At 42.2% G+C, this 21,796-nt stretch overlaps 1 protein-coding gene across 2 annotated transcripts; it reads left to right on the top strand.

The window, feature by feature from the left end:
• Positions 1 to 2,848: 2,848 nt before the first annotated feature.
• Positions 2,849 to 20,149, top strand: HJV (hemojuvelin BMP co-receptor). 2 transcript variants are annotated; one of them, XM_075845019.1, is made up of 4 exons: positions 2,849 to 2,938; positions 10,151 to 10,277; positions 12,265 to 12,767; positions 15,498 to 20,149. In XM_075845019.1, the coding sequence occupies exons 2-4, from the start codon at positions 10,187 to 10,189 to the stop codon at positions 16,116 to 16,118; spliced, it is 1,215 nt and encodes a 404-aa protein (XP_075701134.1). In that variant the 5' UTR covers positions 2,849 to 2,938; positions 10,151 to 10,186; the 3' UTR covers positions 16,119 to 20,149. The 2 variants fall into 2 exon arrangements, with proteins under 2 accessions (XP_075701134.1, XP_075701133.1); XM_075845018.1 differs by having other exon boundaries at positions 2,849 to 3,345.
• The last annotated feature ends 1,647 nt before the right edge of the window (positions 20,150 to 21,796 follow it).

Here is a 21,796-nt window from a genome sequence, read left to right as displayed (position 1 = left end):
AGAATAATGTGGCTGTTTTAGTTGTCACCCAGCTTTCCTAGATACCTGAATGGTAAATGTGCCTCATGTGTTGCTGCATACTAAGGCAGATTTGCCATTAAAGAGTCTGGAAAATCATGACAATCCCTATTGGAGCTGTAATGGGGGGGGGGGGCTGGATTGATTGCCACCCAGCCTTCCTAGATTCCTGAATGGCAAACATGCTTAGCAAGGCAGAAACATATCCCCTGCCTATGTATCGCTGCATAACAAGGCAGAGTAGCCATTCAGGAATCTGGAAAAGCTGGCTGACAAATTATGATGGAGCTGTAATGAGAGCCATATTGGTTGTAACCCAGCTTTGATAGATTCCTGAATGGTAAATGTGCCTTCTTATGCGTCGCTGCATAAAAAGACAGATTTGGCAGAGTCTGAAAAAGCTTTGTGACCATCCCTATCGGAGCTGTAATGGGGGAGGCTTGATTGGTGGTCACCCAGCTTTCCTAGATTCCTGAATGGCAAACATGTCTAGCAAGGACGGAAAATATTCTCTGCCTATGTATCGCTGCATAAAAAGGCAGAGCAGCCATACAGGAGTCTGGAAAAAGCTATGGAGAAAACCCTGAAGGAGCTGTGATAGTAAGGGTATGTTCACACGGCCTATTTACGGACGTAATTCGGGCGTTTTTGCCCCGAATTACGTCTGAAAATAGCGCCTCAATAGCGCTGACAAACATCTGCCCATTGAAAGCAATGGGCAGACGTTTGTCTGTTCACACGAGGCGTATATTTACGCGCCGCTGTCAAATGACGGCGCGTAAATAGACGCCCGCGTAGAAGAAGTGACCTGTCACTTCTTGGGGCGTAATTGGAGCCGTTATTCATTGACTCCAATGAATAGCAGCGCTAATTACGGCCGTAATTGACGCGGCGTTCAAGCGCCTGCACATGCCGTTACGGCTGAAATTACGGGGATGTTTTCAGGCTGAAACATCCCCGTAATTTCAGCCGTTACAAACCCCCGCCGTGTGAACATACCCTAACTGTATTGGTTGTGACCCAGCTTTCCAAACATACTGAATGGCTGATATGCCTAGTAAGACCAAGATACATTAAGTGCTTGTGTATCTCTTCATAACAAGTTAGATTTGCCATTCAGGAAACAGGGAAAGCTGTGGGGCAAACCCTGAGGGAGCTGTAATGGCGATTGTATTGGTTGTCATCTAGCTTTCCCAGATACAGATAGAACTAAAACTGGTCAATGAGATTTTGAATAACGTAAAAGAAATAAGATTAATATTTGGTGGTGAATTTTTTTGTATTTGTGTCCTCCAAAATATATTCGGTCCCAGAGATATTACTTATTATATAATAGAATGGTTTAGACTCCACAGATTGAGGGTGGGGTCACGGCCGGGCGCTGCCCCCCACATAGGCTATTTCTACAACCGCCTGCCAGGTGCATGTTTTAATTGGCCCTGTCCAGAGTGGAATCTAAATTTAGCGTAGGCTTATGTCCTTACCAAAATAAACGTAAGCTGGAGGGCAGCACGTAAGCGGAGAGGGTCTTGTTGGGACAATTAAGTCCCCCAGAACTTTAACATGAAGCTCTGGTATGGAACCACTTCAATGATCAGATTAGGGAATTGCATTATGGGTAATTCCCTGATATAATAATAATAATATACTTCCAGTGGTGGGAAGTGATTTCCTTACCGCAGTTCACTAGTAATAATTACAGTAGATTGCTATAAAAGTATAAAACTTGGGGGAGGAGTCACCAAGACAGAACACGGGAGAGAGCAGAGACTATGCATTTCTATGAAGTCTGGGTGACTATGTGACTAAATTCTAGCTGCAGTGCAGCTAAAAATGGCTGCTGTACGTTCGTTATTTCCTGGATCCAGCTACATGAGGTTAGGGACATAACTAGTGGATATACATAGCAACAGAACAAGATGCGTTGACCCATCCCTTGCTATATGTCTTGGAGTAAAACTTTGACAAAATCAAATGAAACATAAAGTTGCTTTTTTTTATTTATTTTTGGTAAAATTTTTGAGAGTTGGGAAGCCGGCCCCTAACCCATACTTGATAACTTACTCGGAAAAGGGAATGATCTCCCTAACTCCAGGAAGAGCAAGCAAATCTCTGGGGCCTGTATTTATCTAGGGGGTCTGTATTCGTTTAGGGGGGGGGGGGGTCTCGTCTGGGGTCTGTATTTATTTAGCGGGTCTGTGTTAGTTTAGGGCGTCTATATTAATTTTGTGACGTGATGAAGAGGGTCAGATGCACTGTTTAAAAGGCATCGTTTGGAGGCGTGTCCTATATTTATGGGCGGAGCATATAAAAGAAACGCGTCTCTTCTTCCTGCACTTTCCTCCCTAATGTTCCTTCTCAATATTTGGCAAGTATGTCCTAACCTGGCCAAAAGTTCTTAATATTTTTTTGCCTGTAGCTTTAGTTTAACTTTTATATTTACGGGGAAACCGCCACAGTTCCTATCTCTTCCCTTAAAACCATGACCCGCCACAACCCCAAGTTTCACAAGGATGGAATCCATTACCCTACCATGGGCCTGTAAAGAAAGACATGTTTAATCAGGGGCGGAGTCAGCAGTCGCACCCAGCCGTGGTATCTGAGTGGGTCCTAATGCCCTTCTGCCACTTACTATACATGAACATTGGTAGGTGGGGGCGTTGTTACAAATTTTGCATTGCCCCCAATGTTACACAATCGTTTTTGATAATAATATGACCAATCTATGTTCCTCTTCTTTGAGTTGGCAGGGACCAGGACTGACAAAGATCAAGGCTTCTGCTGTCCTTACCGGGAACCAGTTGATCATTAGCTTTGTTATGAGGTGGAATGAAACTGTGACTGCAGAGAGACGCGATCTATAAAGCTGAGTTATTAGGAACGTTTCTGGGGATGAAAATGTTTGAAAACCCATAATTTGGTAATTTTTTAGATTTATTCTTTTTGAAAACCCATAATTTGGTAATTTTTTAGATTTATTTCTTCGGCTGTCATTGGACATTGAAGTTTTCATTTCATGCCAATCTCTGGTGGTACGGCTGATGCCCTTATCTGTTCTGTGTGAAGGGCAGAGATTGGTTTTAGATAGTCCTTAAACTGACAGTCACCGAAGCTCTGGAAATCCTTGTAGATCCAGAAGGACAGCTGCTTGTGAAAGTCCCGGATTATCACTTTATGGAGGAGGATAGGAAAAAAAAGTGGCCTGGGATGAACACCGGCTGTCTTTGAAATATATTTCAGGTGGCCGGAGATTGTGTTTTTCCAACCTCTATACTTGCCAGAGGACATATTACTACACAACGTGGACGCCAGAAAACTTGCCCCACAGTAAGTCTGGACTACAAAAATATCATAGTGTGTAGAATAGGTTTCATTTTCCCAAATTTGGTTGCTGGATTCCATTTTTGATAATCTTTTTTACTTGACGTGGTCCACCAGTAGGACATTGTGCCTTAGTTTGACCCATTTTGGGCAATCGGATTTGCCAGTGATTCAATTTTCCCAAATACTCTGCCGATGAGATCCTTAAAGGGAGGTTCCTCATAATTATTTTTTTTTTAGGAAAATGCGTAATTCTCACTCTTTATAAAGATGGTGGACAAATGATAAAGTTTTCTGCCTGTTGAAGCCAGCGCTAAGAAGTCTTCTTGTGACCTCCAGAAGTTCACCTGGCTGTAGTCCGAGTTGTCCCCTCCCTCTCCCATTAACAACCATACATCTAGGCAGAAAGCCAAGGCCCCTGTTGTTACAATGTTTACATTGTTACAAAAATATTGTGATTCTCTGCAAAACCATTAACCCCTTGTGCTGCAATTGAAAGGGGTTTGTATTATTTGTTCAGTAGTGATCACTAGTGGCGGACCCTTGATTCTCCAAATATGGGGGGGGGGGGCAAACTTCCTATATGTAAATAAGGGACCCTTAGACTCTTTCATGTGTATAACTAGACTTTTAAAAAACTTTTGACATGTCCTCAGAGCGTTGTACGGACTCAATAGAAAGTCTATGAGTCCGTACACCGCTCGCTCGGCTTTCAGAGGAAAGCCGATCGGAAACGAAGCGGCACAGCGCTCCCCCCGATCGATTCTGCCGCTTCATGGGGGTCTCAGTGCCCGGACCCCACCGATCAAAACTCATGACATGTCACTATGGCCTGTCAAAAGTTTTTTAAAAGTTTAGTTACCCTTTAAGAAAATTTGTCACAGTTTTTCCAATGCAAAACTTTACTCATTTAGATTTTTACTGCTGTCGTATTGCTTGACAATATTGCCTCTATGCTGACCTTAAATATGTGAAGATAAGAGTCCGTAGGATGTAGCAGAACTGAGTTTGTCATTTGGTCATCACTTATGATGCATTAAAAAGGGGTTTTCCAGCCAGTAAAAAATGATGGCCTATCCTCGATGGCCTATCCTGAGGATAGGCCATAAATGTTTTACTGGCTGGAAAACCCCTTTAATTGCAGTTTGAGGCCCCATGCACACGGCCGTTTTTTTTTCTCCGTAATTACGGACCCACTCATTTCTATGGGCTACGGACACCTTTCCGTATTTTTACTCCCCAATCTATGGGCACTTCCGTAGTTACGGACAGCTACGGATGTGCATCCATAGCCGTCCGTAATTACGGAAGCGTTGCTATGCAACACCAGGGGACTACCCAAGATTCCTCCCTGTTTTTAGTGGATCCGTAAATACGGATGCAGTACGGACCGTACTTACAGACACCCTTCCGTAAATGTGGATGATTTACGGATGACTATAAATGACTACGGACAGAATTTACGGATGGATGGCACACAGCCGTGCCCGTAATCGCGGCCCGCATTTGCGGGTCGTGCTCCCATATAAAATATGGGAGCGCGGTCCGTGAAAAGCAAAAGAACGGACATGTCCTATCCTTTGCGGTACACTTCTACGGCCCGGACACCTTTCCATGAATATACAGGAAGGTATCCGTAGTCAATGGAAGTAAATGGGTCCTTAATTGCGGACTATTTTTACGGTCGTGTTCCTGGGGCCTTACACAGGACTGCACGTAAACCTACTCCATTATCTTAACTCAATGATTATAATGCAAACCCAAAGAGTTGCATGACAAATTCAGCTCTGCTACATTTGTATATTTTAACCACATTATGGCTAGCTCAATAATGCAACCTTACATTTAGATATTGAGCTTATCCCCAGTCCAGAAAATGACAAGTTTAATGAGCAAACAAGGTTGCCGGTGATGACATAATCTCATGTCTTGTAAGCTTCTTGATCTCCCCAAGTCAGTAAGGCCTTTGTTATGCGAGAGCGCAGTATTTTCATGGTTATATACATCTGCAATATCCCCCCATGACATCTGGCCACATGTTGTTCTGGAAGGAAATACTTCCCAAGTCTTCAGAGAGCAATTTGCTTGACAGAAAAAGAGTTTGGCCAAGTCAACTCCTCTTCCCAGCTGCGGACCCTCTAGTTTTCAGCAGGTGGACGTAAAGGGCACCCCTAATTTGAATGCTTTATGTCCCGATCTCCGTCCCCTTCCCATAGTGCGGCCTGACTCAGTTCTTTGATGCATAAAAAATGATGGCAACAAATGGTTTATATTAGAAGAAGGTCAAGAACAGTCTGTGGCAAGAAAGCTTAACGTCTGAGTCCCCGGTGCAGGTGAAAAAGAGATATATTGGGGGAGGGGGAGCAGATGTTTCCGATGGAAGAACATAATTTTTTTTCCTCCTCTTAGTTCTAACATCTGAGTTCAGACATAAATCTGCAGCATTTCCTTAGCCGAGGCACGATGAGGATGGCGAGATGAGTGGAACGCATTCATGCGATTTTATGGTACAGTGGCGCGTACACAAGCTGATGTTTAAAGGCTCGTCCGACACCAGGGGCTATGTGTGGGAATCTCTAATTTGTTGATTTCCCAAAAAAAATCAAGAGCGTAATGATGTCACCCCAAAATTGTGTCAGCTGGACTCTCAGCAGATGGACGCGGTTGGTGCCAAAGAATGTGAAAATAATGAGAGATTAACCTAAAATAACATTTCTAACCTCAGGAAGCCTGAGAGGAATTGGGTTCTATGTATGTGCATTGAGAGCGCGTGCAAGAGACAATGCTGTATAGAGAGTATTAGGAAGAGCGCCACTTACAGGAGGATAATATGTGAAAATTGGTGAAGTACCACCATTGGGCCATGCAGGAGGTGGCTGAATTGCCCAGACTACCGGGAAGTCAGCAATTTGGGATGGGGGCCAAATAACGGACAGTATTTCAGGAGTTCCTGGCACTGTTGGATGTCCAGGAGGCCTCATGGAGGGGAGACTGAGGGTGGCATGGGTCCTGGTCCAATAAAGGTCATGGGCCCCTTCCACTTGGGCTGGGTTGACACATTGCACCATAGCAGAATTGACCTCTCTGTGTGGCACTTGACTGAGGGGCTACAAGTTCCTTCTGTCCATGGGCCAAATGGTCATTGGACCCTGATCTCTGGTTACGCTATTTCTGACCTCTCACAAAAGCTGTCTACTTGTTGCAGTTACACCCATGAGCTTGGCCTTGATAGGGCATTTACCTGAAGGACTTGTCCTGATGACCATCACCCTTTACTTTTTTTGTATATGGTAATTTTTTTATTAAATGTGGTGGCTTGGAAGATTCCTTTGAGAGGCAGCCATAGCACCCTCTAAATTGTCCCAAGAGGGCTCACATACCGGCTGCATGACAAAGGAGCCCTCTAAGCTCTGCGTGGGGTGAGAAGCCACTAGATATGTTCATTAGCATATAAAAATGAGTGCTCGTTTAGCCCTATTGGGGCATTTGGCTGCCGCCCTTATTTGAAGGGGCCAATCCTGGCGACGTATTAATTAATTTCCATCCTGTGCTATAACGGGGCTCTGAAATTGACATATAGGAAAGTGGTTGAGCTGCGTCACTCACTTCAGCCTCTTGTGCCCTGCTAAGTGGTTTTGTGTATATCATGCAGGCGTTGCCCCCATCAGGGCACAACATGTGCACCAGGCAGCTCTCACAGCTGAGTGGTATTAGCAATGCATTCCTCTACGTGACAGGCCAAATGGCACAGTTAATACCCTAAGCTAGTGGGAGTCTCCCAGAGACAGATGGGAGGTAGATTGCCAGATCAGCCATTTAAAGCCGGACACATATGAAGCACACATGCTGCATGGCCGTACCATCAATACTTCAGATGTGTCAAAGCAATTCGTGCTAACTAGATATACCTGGAGGAGACTTGAAAAATGTTTGTCCGTATGTGTCGGCAAACCTAAGGGCTAGTGATTCCTAAAACACATGTCCCGAGCAGTCAAAAAGCAATGATAAATATATATTAATATAAAAGAACCGATTCATCTTATATAGGAAAATAACGTTGATGTAAAAAATAAAAAAATATTCTTAACTGCGTGCCAACTCTTGTATGGAGATCGGAAACATATATATCTTAATGAAATTGATGCAGCAGTCCATACATGATAAAGATTGTCGGTGAGACATATGGCTGTCCTCAAACCTCTGATACGATTACGATAAAAACCATATATTTAAAATAAATACTGAGTTGCTGACGCGTTTTGGACTACTAGCTACAATGAAGGACTCTGGATGTCCGAAATGCGTCAGTGATTAGTTACGGAGAGTTGGTTGACCTTCCAGGCACATCTATATGAGATGTCCTCCTAAAGCCAGGTTCTTGTGTGCTAGGACATCTCCTAAATGCCAACGTGAAGTGTCCAAGGGTAGCCTGCTCTATCTGTCCATATGTAGCATGTTGCCTCTCGGTCTTACTGGATGATCAGTAACTCCAAAACGGCCTCAAACTTCGTCCTTTGGAAGTCTAAGGGGTACGAAAATGTGGACATATGAGCCCAGTCTAATGGGCCAAAAGGACTCTCTGACTCAACAAGGCACACGCTATATCTTGGCCAACTGATTTGGACTTCATAGGGGGCAAAAGGTAGCCTGCTCTAAATGTCCATATGTAACATGTTGCCTCTTGGTCTTACTGGCTGATCAGTAGCGCCATAAAGGCCTCAGACTTCGTCCTTTGGAAGTCTAAAGGGTAGGAAAGCGCGGACATATGAGACCAGTTGGGCTTCTGACTCAACAGAGCACACACTATATTTTGGCCACCTGATTTGAACTTCATGCGACTGTTGCACCTACTAACCTGGATTTATTACGGGATCGGATTTAAAGCTCACTGGAAGGTGAACCAACACTCTAATTTCATAAAAACACATAATCCCATACCTAATCGTTGACGCCTTCCATAGTCATTAGTTGTTGCTAGGACTTTAGAAATCTAAAACGCATCAACAATTCGGTATTGGATTAGATGTGTTCTTAAGGACTTGGACTAATGGTTCACCTTCTGTCTATGTTTGCATTGCTCCTGACCAAGATTTAACAGATAACAGAGAGCCCAGGAGATGGCACCTTATTCTTCTTTCATTCATTACAATTTATGAAACCAAAAAAAAAAGGGGAATAATAATAATAAAGAAAAATGTAAAAGATTCCAACACAGTTAAAGTATTTAACACTCATGTTATGACTTCAATAAAAAGACCAATGTCATGCTAAGTTTACCCCCCAATTCTTGGCCAATTCTTACTGTTCCTCCTTGAACTTCAAGAGGCACTTGAAGAAAACTTGGGCAGTCAGCCAGTCTCCATTGATACCTTGGATGTTTGCCAAACCAGGGATAGTGGGTATACATGGCGAGAGGGGTCCACGAATAAAAAAGACCTCCAAGTTGCTGAACAGGCACGGGAACTGAAAAGTGAGCAAGGAAATTGAGACGTTCATAAGAGATAGGGGAATCTTGTTGGTATTTATCTGTCTTGCAGCTATAATGAAAAATTCTGTGGTCAAGGTATTTATCGAGGAGATCTCTCTCTCTCTCTCTCTCTCATATATATATATATATATATATATATATATATATATTGTAATGATAGGGGTAGGGAAACGGACAAGTGAGCCCTAATCTACCCGCCACTCTGTCCCTGCCTACTTGCAACGACCCGCCCTAGGCGACGGGGTACAACTGGGCGGCGGTCCCTACGCTCAGTAAGTGCACGAGACAAACATACAAGGGAATATAAAGCAAAGGGAAAGGGGCAGTGGCCCACGGCAACACCGTGAGCAACAGAGTGGTGAACGAGCCAAGTCAAAACCAGGAGAGCACGAGGTACCAAACGCAGAGCAGAAGAGTAGTCAGTAAGCCAGGGTCAGTATGGAGCAGGATCAAATTGTTAGGAGCTGTAGCTGGGCCAGGAAACCACACGGAAAGAATCACAAGCAAGGAGGAACAGGAAAGGCAGGTATAAATAGACAGAGGGCGGGAGCTAGCTGAGTCTGGCCAGTCTGCGATAGGCTCTCCCACTCCTAAGCCTGCCAGCCTGAGTGGTGGAAGCTGGAGTCAGAAAAATTGGTAGAGACCCTAGCAGCTGGCAGGGATAATTTTAATGAACGAACAAATAAATGTGCAAGGCACAAGAAAGTCCCAAGTTTCCCAACTGCTATAGAATTAATTAAAATATAACTTTTAATGTTTAAATTAGAAACAAATTGGAAACAAGTTGCAGTGCATAAGGTAAATGGTTGTACAATAGTTTGTGTCAATTAAAATTTTTCCTCAGAGCTGGTTAATCTAACGTTGGAGATCTGATGTATGTTAGGATCTCAGTGTGTCAGGCATGGACGGCAGCTGCAGACTGCTCGGGCAGCCTCTAGTATGACACAGTGATAGAGTTTATTTGTTAGACCAGCAATGATTTTAAAAAAGAAACGCTAGCCCCCCCGACATGTTTCACTGCTTCAGCAGCGTCTTCAGGGGATAATTTCCAGTGGAAGCTGGAGTCAGTCTCAGAGAGATAGACTCAGGTGAAGACTGATTACCTCTGGAAGTCAACCCCGAAGCTGGACCTGGCAGATCCTTTACACATATATATATATATATATATATATATATATATATATATATATATATATATATATATATATATAAAAATATATTTGTGTATATAATATAGTATTATCGTATGACTTTATGATTCATAAACCTTTATTTGTATTTTTTTTACCAAAATTTATACAGTTGGATTTTTTATTGTGCCAGGTGGAGGATGAACCTGTGAGGAGTGAATGGACTGTGATGGGTAGGCCGACCACTAGACGTTATCTCTCAAGATCTACAGACAGTGTCCTCTTCAAGACCGTGCTTCTGCTAATCTTCTGGGAGCAAGGTAAGAAGGCTGGAGATTTTAACTTATAGAAGCTAAATTTAGTAAAGTAAACAATTCAACTTGCCCCCCCCCCCATCCAACAAGAAGAATATAGGTGGTTCTGATCTTCATCAGTGCCATAATAAATAATAATACCGCCATACAGTGCTCAAATAACACCATACAGTGCTCAAATAATACCAACATACAGTGGAAAAATAATACCACCATACAGTGCTCAAATAATACCACCATACAGTGCTCAAATAATACCAACATACAGTGCTCAAATAATACCACCATACAGTGCTCAAATAATACCAACATACAGTGCTCAAATAATACCACCATACCATGCTCAAATAATACCACCATACAGTGGAAAAATAATACCACCATACAGTGCTCAAATAATACCCCCATACAGTGCTCAAATAATACCAACATACAGTGCTCATATAATACCCCCATACAGTGCTCAAAGACATAACAACATACAGTGCTCAAATAATACCAACATACAGTGCAAAACTAATACCATCATACAGTGCCCAAATAATCTCATCATACAGTGCTCAAATAATACCGCCATATAGTGCTCAAATAATACTGCCATATAGTGCTCAAATAATGCCACCATAGTGACTGGATAACACCACCATACAGATCTCAAATAATAATTGTCCAGAGGAGGGTGCTGGGGGCTAAAATGATGCCACCATAGTGACTGAATAACACCAACATACAGTGCTCAAATAATACCACCATACAGTGCTCAAATAATACCACCTTACAGTGCCCACACAATACCAACATACAGTGCCCAAATAATAGCAACATATAGTGCTCATATAATGCCACCGTACAATGAAAAACTAATGCCACCATACAGTGCAAAACTAATCTCATCATACAGTGCTCAAATAATCTCAATCATACAGTGCTCAAATAATCTCATCATACAGTGCTCAAATAATACCGCCATATAGTGCTCAAATAATACTGCCATATAGTGCTCAAATAATGCCACCATAGTGACTGGATAACACCACCATACAGATCTCAAATAATAATTGTCCAGAGGAGGGTGCTGGGGGCTAAAATGATGCCACCATAGTGACTGAATAACACCAACATACAGTGCTCAAATAATACCACCATACAGTGCTCAAATAATACCACCTTACAGTGCCCACACAATACCAACATACAGTGCCCAAATAATAGCAACATATAGTGCTCATATAATGCCACCGTACAATGAAAAACTAATGCCACCATACAGTGCAAAACTAATCTCATCATACAGTGCTCAAATAATCTCATCATACAGTGCTCAAATAATCTCATCATACAGTGCTCAAATAATCTCATAAAACAGTGCTCAAATAATACTATTATACAGTGCTCTAATAATACCGCCATACAGTGCTCAAATAATACCGCCATATAGTGCTGAAATAATGCCACCATAGTGACTGGATAACACCACCATACAGGGCTCAAATAATAATTGTCCTGAGGAGGGTGGTGGGGGCCAGAAGGCATTTGGCCCACTTACCCTTTATATATAAGGGCCTGTTCACATCACCGTTGCTTTCCGCTGACGGGTTCCGTGAACTCAATGGTGACGGAAGCCTAGCTGATGGTTTCCGTTTGTCACAGTTCAATGGTGAGGGAAACGGAAGCTGAGGTTTCCGTTTGCCTTTCCGCTGAGGGGTTAACCCGACTGAAACCTCCAACGGAACCCCTCAGCGGTAAACGTGCACTAACTGTGCCTTAAATAAAGTGGGAGCATCTGTCAATGCACCCCCTGGTCTTACAAGCTGCACCCTCTGGCCCATCTGGTTGAACCTATCTATTGAGCTTTTGTGCTGAGACCCATTTCTATTAATATCAGGGACAAGTACATATATATATGGATGGTGGTTACATATGGAGGAAGGAGACACCCACTAATACATATTAGTTGCATTATTAAAATTTTTGTGTTTTCTTCCCTGTACAGTGGATGCGCAGTGTAAAATTGTGAAATGTAACACGGACTATGTTGCCGCCGTATCGAATCCAAAGATCTCCAACAAGAACGCCGTGTTCTGCAACGCCTTACGTGCGTATTCTCAGTGCACTCGTAATACAGCCCGGACTTGCCGAGGAGACCTGGTGTACCACTCTGCAGTACACATCATCGAGGATCTTATGATTCAGCACAACTGCTCCAAGTTGGGGCCCACCACTCCTCCCAGACGGCAGCCGCCACCGCAGCCTCTTCCAGATGGTCACGTGAAACAAGCCTGCGATTATGACAAGGTCTATCGTGAAAAGCACGAGACTGATCCCAAGTATCTGCACTGTGGCGTTTTTGGGGATCCCCATGTGCGCACTTTCAGCGATGACTTTCAAACGTGTAAGGTGAACGGCTCATGGCCTCTTCTGGACAATGAATATGTATTCGTCCAGGCAACCAGCGCACCGCTCCACCCTTCTTCCAATGCTACAGTAACTAGCAAGGTAAAAATGATGGGAAATCGGTTCAGATGACTGTATTTGTATGAAAGGGGAGGTGGGGGGGCCTTGTGGAGAACCTACAAGCATCATGTACATCCTTCACATAAGTAATGCCCCCATAAATAATGCTGCCATACAGTACAAATAGATATTCCACAAATAACAAACCCATATAATGACAGCCAAAGTGCCCCATCATAATTACTTTCTGACTGCCTACAGCCACCACTAGGGGGAGCTCACTGCATACAGATTTACACAGCTCCCGTGGGAACTGTATGGGCTTGTCCACACGTAGCGGAATTGATGCGTTTTTTCCGTCCGGAATTGCGGATAAAAACCCCCACTATACTTACATAGGAGACAACCAAAAGCGAACAACAAAGGGACATATCCCTTAGAATAATAGTCAACTATATAATATAGAAAAATGAACAATCTTTATTTAGAAATGATACAACAAATATCACAGAATATAAAACACGAATGGACCACATAAGGAGATAAAAACAGTGCGGTCAGATGAAAAAGACCATAAACGTACAGAGTCAGCCAACCTAGGGAAGTCAAACACCGCTCAAATGACCCACAGGGAAATGATCGTGCATATGGAATGGCAATGCCCAGATGTATAGAGAAATGAGGAGAAAATGACTGCATCTAATGAGGAATATCTATACATCAAATAGGTATGAGTGGGCTATAGAGAATCTCAGCACAAAACCAGGGCACATATGGTGAAGCAGGGTAAACCTGTAGTAGTACATAGAAAGGCAGAAATGATGTCATGCAGCAAACCAAAATGTGCACATACCCTGAGACATGGTGGGGAGCGGAACAGACGACCCAAAGGGAAGGATGAAAGATGCCTCGACGCGCATTTCGCCAAGCAGACCGGCTTCGTCAGGAGGCTGAGTGACCTAAAACTAGGGGGGCTTATATGGGAATGAACTATGGTTGCCCTCAGCTGCGGCGGACGCAAATCGGCGCTGGACACGCCCACCAAGCGACACACACATCCCGGGATGCGCCGCACGTCAGATGACCCGGCGCCGCATGATGACCTCGGCTGAGAGTCACCATGACAGCGTGGGACGCTAAGCGGCACTCCCGGATGTGGGTCGCACGGCGCGTGCGCAATCCAGCGTCTGTGCACGCACCACAGCTAAGGGAACCAAGAGTGACAAAAACAAGATGCGCAAAAGAATGACAGGAGTAGGACTAATATGGTGAATAACCCGAAGGGATAAAAATATCCAATAGATCAGAGTACGTACATGAGTATCAATCAGTGTCATACACTGATAGTATTATACAGCGCGTATAGTCATATATACAATTATGTTAATAACGATACATAGGAATGAATAAATAAATAAATAACGAACAGTGTATGATAATGTGCAGCATTTGATAAAAAATCCGAATGAATACATATTTATAAATGTGATTCTAAACAGAAAATGTGTGCCAACATAATCGTAAGAAATAAAAAGTGAAACATATAAGGAAATAATAAACATGTAAAGAAAAACATGTGCATAATAATAGTGCATAAATACAATGAATAAAAATAGCAAACAATAATGAATAAATAAATAATAAATAAAAAAGTGACAACAAGTAAGATGACCCAAGAATTAATGTATAATAGTATGATAGGGGCATTAGATATAGTGAAAAAAACCGGAGTGCTAAAGATGACAAAAATACATATATAAAATATAAAAAATATATAATGCTGAAGTATAATAAATGTAGTGCAAAATTCATTATAATAAATATAAATATAAAAAAATAATATATGAAAAATAAGATATGGACATATAAACGATGTATAAAGATAATGATACCCAATAACATATAAAATAAAATACATTATATATAGATATAGTGAGCATACAAAATTTTATTTTTTATTTTTTATACTATACATAACATAAAAGAAATAATAATTATGCAAAGAACGACAAACAAATAACAAACCATAGTATCGAATTATAAATATACGCTATATAAAAAATAGACACATATGTCTGAAACGAAAAAAATATATATATAAAAAAATATATATAAAAATATATATATAAATATATAATGATGTATATATGCAAATAATAAGTAAAAATAAATAATAAATATGAGATAAAATAAAACATGGAAAATAATAAATATAAATAAAAAAAAAAATACTTACATAGGAGTCTGTGCTTCTTCCTCCATGCCGGCATCCTGGGATGACGCTTCAACCCATGTGACCGCCGCTGCAACCAATCACAGGCTGCAGTGGTCTCCTGGGATGAAACGTCATCCCAGGAGGCCAGCCTGCTAGCAGCAGTTTTCCGCAGGGGACATTCCGGGCGAAAAACTGGACCACAGTTTGGTGCACTCTTTTACCCGGTATTCCCTGCGGTGCCCAGGGCTTTTATGCAGCATATCCACCCCGTGTGAACACTATGAATGCATAGGCAGTAAGCTCCCCCTGGTGGCAGCAGAGATCAGCAACAATTAATGAGCGTGAAGAAGGGGGAGTTTTGAACCGGTAAACCCCTCCTCCTTGAGTACAACTTAACCCTTTAAAAATCAGCTTCTACAATGTAGGCCGGGTCTGACATGTTCTTCAATATTATGGAGAAAGGAATCAAAGGTGAAAAAAGTGGCAGCCAGATGCCATCTAAATATGGCGCCATGTTCAGCGTGGGATTTATCCTGATTTCTTTCTTCTTTTCATAGATAACGATAATATTCAAGGACATGAAGCAGTGCATAGACCAGAAAGTGTACCAGGCAGAAGTGGACAACGTTCCGGCAGCTTTCGACGATGGCTCTGTCAATGGCGGCAGAAGAGCAGGTGGCAGCAGCCTCACTATTTATGAGAAGGAGCCTGGGAAGTATATAGAGATCCACGCTGCTTACATAGGCACCACAATACGTGTGCGCCAGGTGGGCAGGCAGCTGTCGTTCTCCTTACGTATGGCGGAGGAGATATCTAAAGCTTTCCGGGAAGAGCAAGACTTGCAGCTCTGTGTCGGGGGTTGCCCATCGAGCCAACAGATCTCCAGGACTAAAGACCTCAGTAGGACTCACCCTCTGAACATGGAGAGCGCTCGATCGCTGTGCAGGCAGAGACTGGACACGGAAGACATTTATTTTGAATCCTGTGTATTTGACTTGATGGTGTCAGGCAATGCCAATTTGACGGACGCAGCTTTCCACGCCTTGGAGGACGCCAAAAATTTTCACCCAGATCCCGAAAACGTACATAAATTCAGCAAAGCCGGCAATGGACCAGTTTTGTCGCTCAGTTTGGTACTTGTGCTCGCTTTCGTTGGGAATATAGTTCACTTTGCTTGAATCTTCCAAAATGGAGGGTGAGAGGTAAAAAATATAAGGCAGAGAAGAAACCCCTCCCCCACACCAAAAAAACATTGGTGTTGCTTCTCAATCAGGATCATCTCGTCCTTTTAGAACTTTGTAATCCTGACAATATTTCCCAGTTTAAACCTGTTGCTTTGTAGTTACTTTTGCTGATTTTTTTTGTACTGATTTTTAGCTATTTTATGTTGTTTTCTCCATTTATATGCGTAGCCGATTTAATAATTTTGCTGGCTGCCCTTGGAAACAGTCAACGGTTTAGTCAGACTTGTGACCTAACAGCTTAACTCCCACAATGCACTGGTAATAGGAAACCAGCAGAAATCTGAATTTAGCATAAAGCTAATTTTCATCTTTTATCCTCACGCCGTTTTTAGGTCAAAATCTCTGCAGATTAATTTTTTAATATATCTTTAATGCAGTTAGAGCTCTGTTTTTTTTAATACAGCGCTCCAAGCCCCCTGCACAGACATAGGATGGAATTTATGAAACCGTCTACGTCAGTTTTCTGTCATAGAAAAGTTGCATTTTGCGCCCGAAAATAGCCGTTTTTTCTAAAAATTCAGCGACTTTTCTATTTTTATGCCACTTTTCTAAATAGTGGGCAGGGCTTAGTGATAAATTGACTATAATTTACGCCAGAAAACTGTCGTAAATTATAGCGTAAATCTACGCCGGCCCTTAGCGAACGTAGATTTTCTGGCGCACAGAGATGCAAATAATTTATTAAGAGGTGTGCGCCTCTAAATAAATAATACATTAGGCACATCTGACTTCAAGTCTCTTTAGATGAAGACTGGCGTATGAAACATGAGCCTTATAGGGTTGCACAATGCATCGAAATTTCGGTAGTATTTCGATGCCGTGCGCCCCTCAAACGGTTCAATACCATTAATTCATGTATTTTGAAACTAAGCTGTACGGTAACACATGAGTTTAGTCAGAGCGGGGCTGCGGCTGTGTGATACAGCCATTGCCCCGCTCCTGAAGAGTGTGTGCGCGCGCGGTCAGAATGATGTGATTTGGCTGGCGCTGCACGAATAAGCGCCGGCACTGAGGACAGAGAACATGGCAGGCGCACTGCAAAGCACCCCCATGTTCTCTTTTCAGTGCTTGCGCCGCCGCTCATAAGTGCAGCTCCGGCTGCATCACATCATGCTGACCGCGCGTGGACACTTGTCAGGACCGAGGCAATGACTGTATTACACGGCGGAGATCAGAGAAACCTCTCATCTCTGCCGCTATTCGCGGCTAGACTGCAACATTCATGGGGTAAATGAGATGGGGGGATGCCCCTTGGATCGCGTCACGGGGAATCCCTGTGATGGATACCATATATGGGCAGACAGCCCAGGGTCCAATGAAGGACCCCAGAGCTGTCTAACCATATTTCCTGTTAGGGTAAACTTAGATATTTTAAAGTTTAAAAATAAAAAAGTAAAAAAAAATAAAGTAGTGTTAAAATTAAAAATGGAAAAAAAAAATACACACACATTATTTACAATAAACATTAAAATAAAAGTCTCAATACATAAAATATACACATTTGGTATTGTCGCAACCTTAATAACATACACAACAAATTTAAGCGTCATTTATGACGTATACGCTGTAAAAAATAAAATAAAAAGGGCTTTCTTTTACTTATTAATGTGAGGCATGAGGTGTTATGAAATTTAAACCTCCATGTGCCTCATATTATTAGTAATTAACCCCATTATGTACCTCGATGGAGTTAATTATTATTAATGTGCGGCACTTGGAGGTTCAAAATTCATCACACCACGCGCCTCACATCAGAAAATGGAAGAATTTTTTTATCGTTGGAAAATTAGCGTCTTGGTATCGAGTAATACTACATGAAGTATCGTATCGAAGTCCAAATTCTGGTATCGCGACAACCCTATTGTCTTTATAAATTGCCCCCATAGAGTTAAAAAATAACATGCTCGCTACCTGCAGCCACCACTAGAGGGAGCATGGGAGTTCACAGAAGACTGTGTTATTATTGCGTTTGGTGGCAGTAAGCAAAGAAGCTCCCCCTGGTGGTGGTTGCTGGCAGCCAGAATGTTATCTTTTAAATCTTTACAGGGGATTTGGAGCTCTGTATTAGTAAAATCTTTTTGAAGATTTATTTAATGGTTTATCGAGTTTAGAAAACGCATTTTTATTCACCCTATTTGGACATTCTGAGTTAATAGAGGAAGGTTCTGTATTCAGGATCCTAATCTCTCAGCATAGAGAAAGGTTACAAAGAGCATCGCTCTCTCTGGAGGACCTGTCCTGTCCTGCATTACACTGACAACCCAATGCTTTGAAGGGACAAGGTGTAATTCTTAATTTCCCCTGCAGTGGCACTGTAGGGAATTTAAACACGTACTACCAGCTTTCCCTACAGATGATGAACAGCTGATCCCTGGGTTTTTGATGAACTGATCGTCAAAGGACCCTTTTAACAAGTGTCGCTGCATAACTAGACAGATAATGCCATTATGAGTCTCAAAAAGCTGAGTGAAAAACCTCTATGGGAGCTATAATGTTAGCCGACTTTGGAGGTGTGGCTCAAACTAGGCAATCAGATCCTAATTTTCATTTTGTGACCACTAGAAGAATCTAAGGTGCCACATGATTTGTTGCTACTGTCAACATCTCCAGTTTTGGTCGTCGCTGGTTTTCAGGCCCAGTGTTGTAATGCCCTCCCTTTTATTTATTGTAGCATGTATATAGGAGTCAGTAGGACAATAAATGAGCCGTAGCATTATAACATCCTCGTTCTCGTGATCGTTTCTATCAAGAAGTACGTAATAGCAAATAGCATAGATTAAGGTTTGTGTGTCATGAAAATGTAAAATAGCTGCACAGGTAGAGCATGGCAAAGTAACATAGCAATAGGAAAATTATGCAAATATTATTGAGAATTGTGGGTAAATATGATCGGGCAGCATATAGATGACACTGGCTTTCTCTAAAGCACCTTATTTATTGAAGTACCCAAACTATGCAATAACCCTAAAGCTGAACCCCCCAACAGGTACCATTTTGGCAAGACAGCTTTAATTGGAAACATATAGGCTTTATAGTGGAATTTCCATGGTCCAGTAGGATAATAGGCATTTCTTGACCCATCAGGGACAGGATTTTGGCTCCTCTGGGGCGGGGCTTAGCACAGATTTGCTCTTCAGAATAATGGGGAATACAAATAACTATAAGATACAGTATTTTTGTATGTATCGTGTTTTATGTGAGCACATTTTAAATTAGATGGTGCATTATTGAAGGGAGGGCCTGAAATTGCGGACCATGATACGTGTCAGCAAAATTTTGCAAGCAAATGAGTCTTTGGCTGGGCAGATCCGCCTGAGCAAGTGGCTCTTTGTCCCTTCTAACAGCTGCGTAAGTCGCGTAGTTGTTATATTGTCAGTGGAAACTGTTGGCAAGGCATGAAATTGATCAATTTTATACTTAGGGCAAAGATTACGTTCTGGGCTAGATGCTTATTTCAGATGCGTGCCAATTTTCAAAGCGGCGCGATTATGGTGCAACCATTCCACCCGTAGGAACGCATTGTTACAGCTTTCGGAACATTTACATATGCGCACAACTTTCACCATTCATATCTATTGAAAGGATCGTACAATTCTAGTTGTGGGAGATGGGATTGCTCAAGTTGCCCTATGGCCTTGGCCTAAAAAAAATTCTTTAGATCCCTCGATCATGAAACCTATGGTTTGACCACTAGGTGGCAGCAATGTTCAGGCGATCTGATGATAACAGACCTGTACCTCTGTAAATAAGTGAAGAATGTCTATAAAATTATAATATATTGAAGTAGAGAAACACTACTTATATTTTTGAACTGTGTTTTTATATATTGACTGGGTAAACAGAGGAATTTTAGTTTTGTATAAATATAAACGTTTTCTTAGACGCTGATATTATGTTGTGCTGTCTTGTAAATAACTTCAGATATATTTAAAGCAGAGAAATATAAATATATATGGAAAACATCACTTTTTTTTTGGGCTTAATTTGTTTATGTTGCATTAATTATGTCTCCCGTAAACCAGCACTACACCAGTATACGTACTGGCACCACATCTACAGTCACGTCGCTGGTGCTTACCCATTACAACAGTGGTCTGCAACCTTTGATTCTCAAGCTGATGTGAAACTACTCCCATCAAACACCATATGTCAGAGAATGCTGGGAGTTGTAGTCCCCGGTTGCAATCGATTGTCTTACAATGGACTATAGGGACCTACTTTGGACTATTACATTCTGGGTCTCCTGTACACTACTCCATCCCGGTATTATGGATGGGGACTAAGCGTAAAATGCAGAATAAGGACCCTGAATATCTGCCCGACTTTCCGCTGTTCTACTGACCTGCTCATGTTAATCTACGAAAACAGGGGGAAGCAGTGGAAGATGGGTGCAAGAAGTCTGGGGACCTGCACGATAACCTGACCCCCCCCCCATACATGATGAAGAATAACTTGGACTGTTCCACCCATGGATAGTCATGGTATATGGGATCTTCTGTAACTTTACATGAACACCAAATATATGATTGGACATAAGTGACTAAAATTATTTTTCTAAAATCAGACCAATGAAGATGGTGAGAAGACCACACAAGACTGCCCGCTGAAAGATTGTTCTGTTATTATTATTATAGAATAAGGTCATATATTCCTATACCCTCCGACATCTAAACATTGCAAACAATTACGCCCTCTGCCAGAGGTGTCCCTCTTAGTGCCTACCTTAAGTGCCCCTTGTAATGCTTCTGTATTAAGTGCCCACTACATTGCCATTGCCCCATGGCCTCCCTATAGTGACTTTATTCTAGATGCCCCCTACAGAGATTCTGCCACAGGTGTCCCTCTTAGTGTCTACCTCAGGTGCCCCTTTCTCTGTCTCAAGTGCCCCCTATAGTACCTTTTCCCCATGGCCTCTCTATAGAGACTTAGTTCGAGATGCCCCTTACAGAGCCTCTGTCATTGGTGTCTCTCTTAGTGTCTACCTCAGGTGCTCCTTCTAACGTCTCTGTACCAAGTGCCCCCTACATTGCAATTGTACCATGACCTCCCTATAGTGACTTCATTCTAGATGCTCCCTACAGAGATTCTGCCATAGGTGTCTCTCTTTGTGTCTACCTTAGGTGCCTCTCCCAATGTCTCTGTGCCAAGTGGCCCCCATAGTGCCATTATACCTTGGCCTCCCTATAGTGACTTTGTTCTAGATGCCCTCTACAGAGATTCTGCCATAGGTGTCCCTTTTAGTGTCTGCTTCAGGTGCCCCTTCTAATGTTACCTACAATGCCATTGCACCATGGCCTCCCTATGGTGACTTTGTTCCCTATGCCCCTCTTTATGAAATGTCTCTACAATGTTGTGGAATGATATATAGGACACAATACTTCTTCACTGATACCAGGAGACGTCACTACCTGTGTACATCACAATGTTTGGTGACTGTGGATGATTAGTATTCATAGTATAAACCAATAAAATAAGTGTACTCCCAATATGACTATGCCCCATTGCCCTTCTCCATAAATAATATCTATAATCCTGGTTTCTTTTTACCAAGATCAGACAGACGTTCAATGGAAATTTATGAGGATACGATCAATGATTCTCAGATGTTTTTT

The sequence above is a fragment of the Rhinoderma darwinii genome, chromosome 12, assembly GCF_050947455.1.
Source record: "Rhinoderma darwinii isolate aRhiDar2 chromosome 12, aRhiDar2.hap1, whole genome shotgun sequence".
Lineage (NCBI taxonomy): Eukaryota > Metazoa > Chordata > Amphibia > Anura > Rhinodermatidae > Rhinoderma > Rhinoderma darwinii.
The sequence above is the reverse complement of the archived record's forward strand: the minus strand, read 5'-3'. Positions and strand labels throughout refer to the sequence as shown.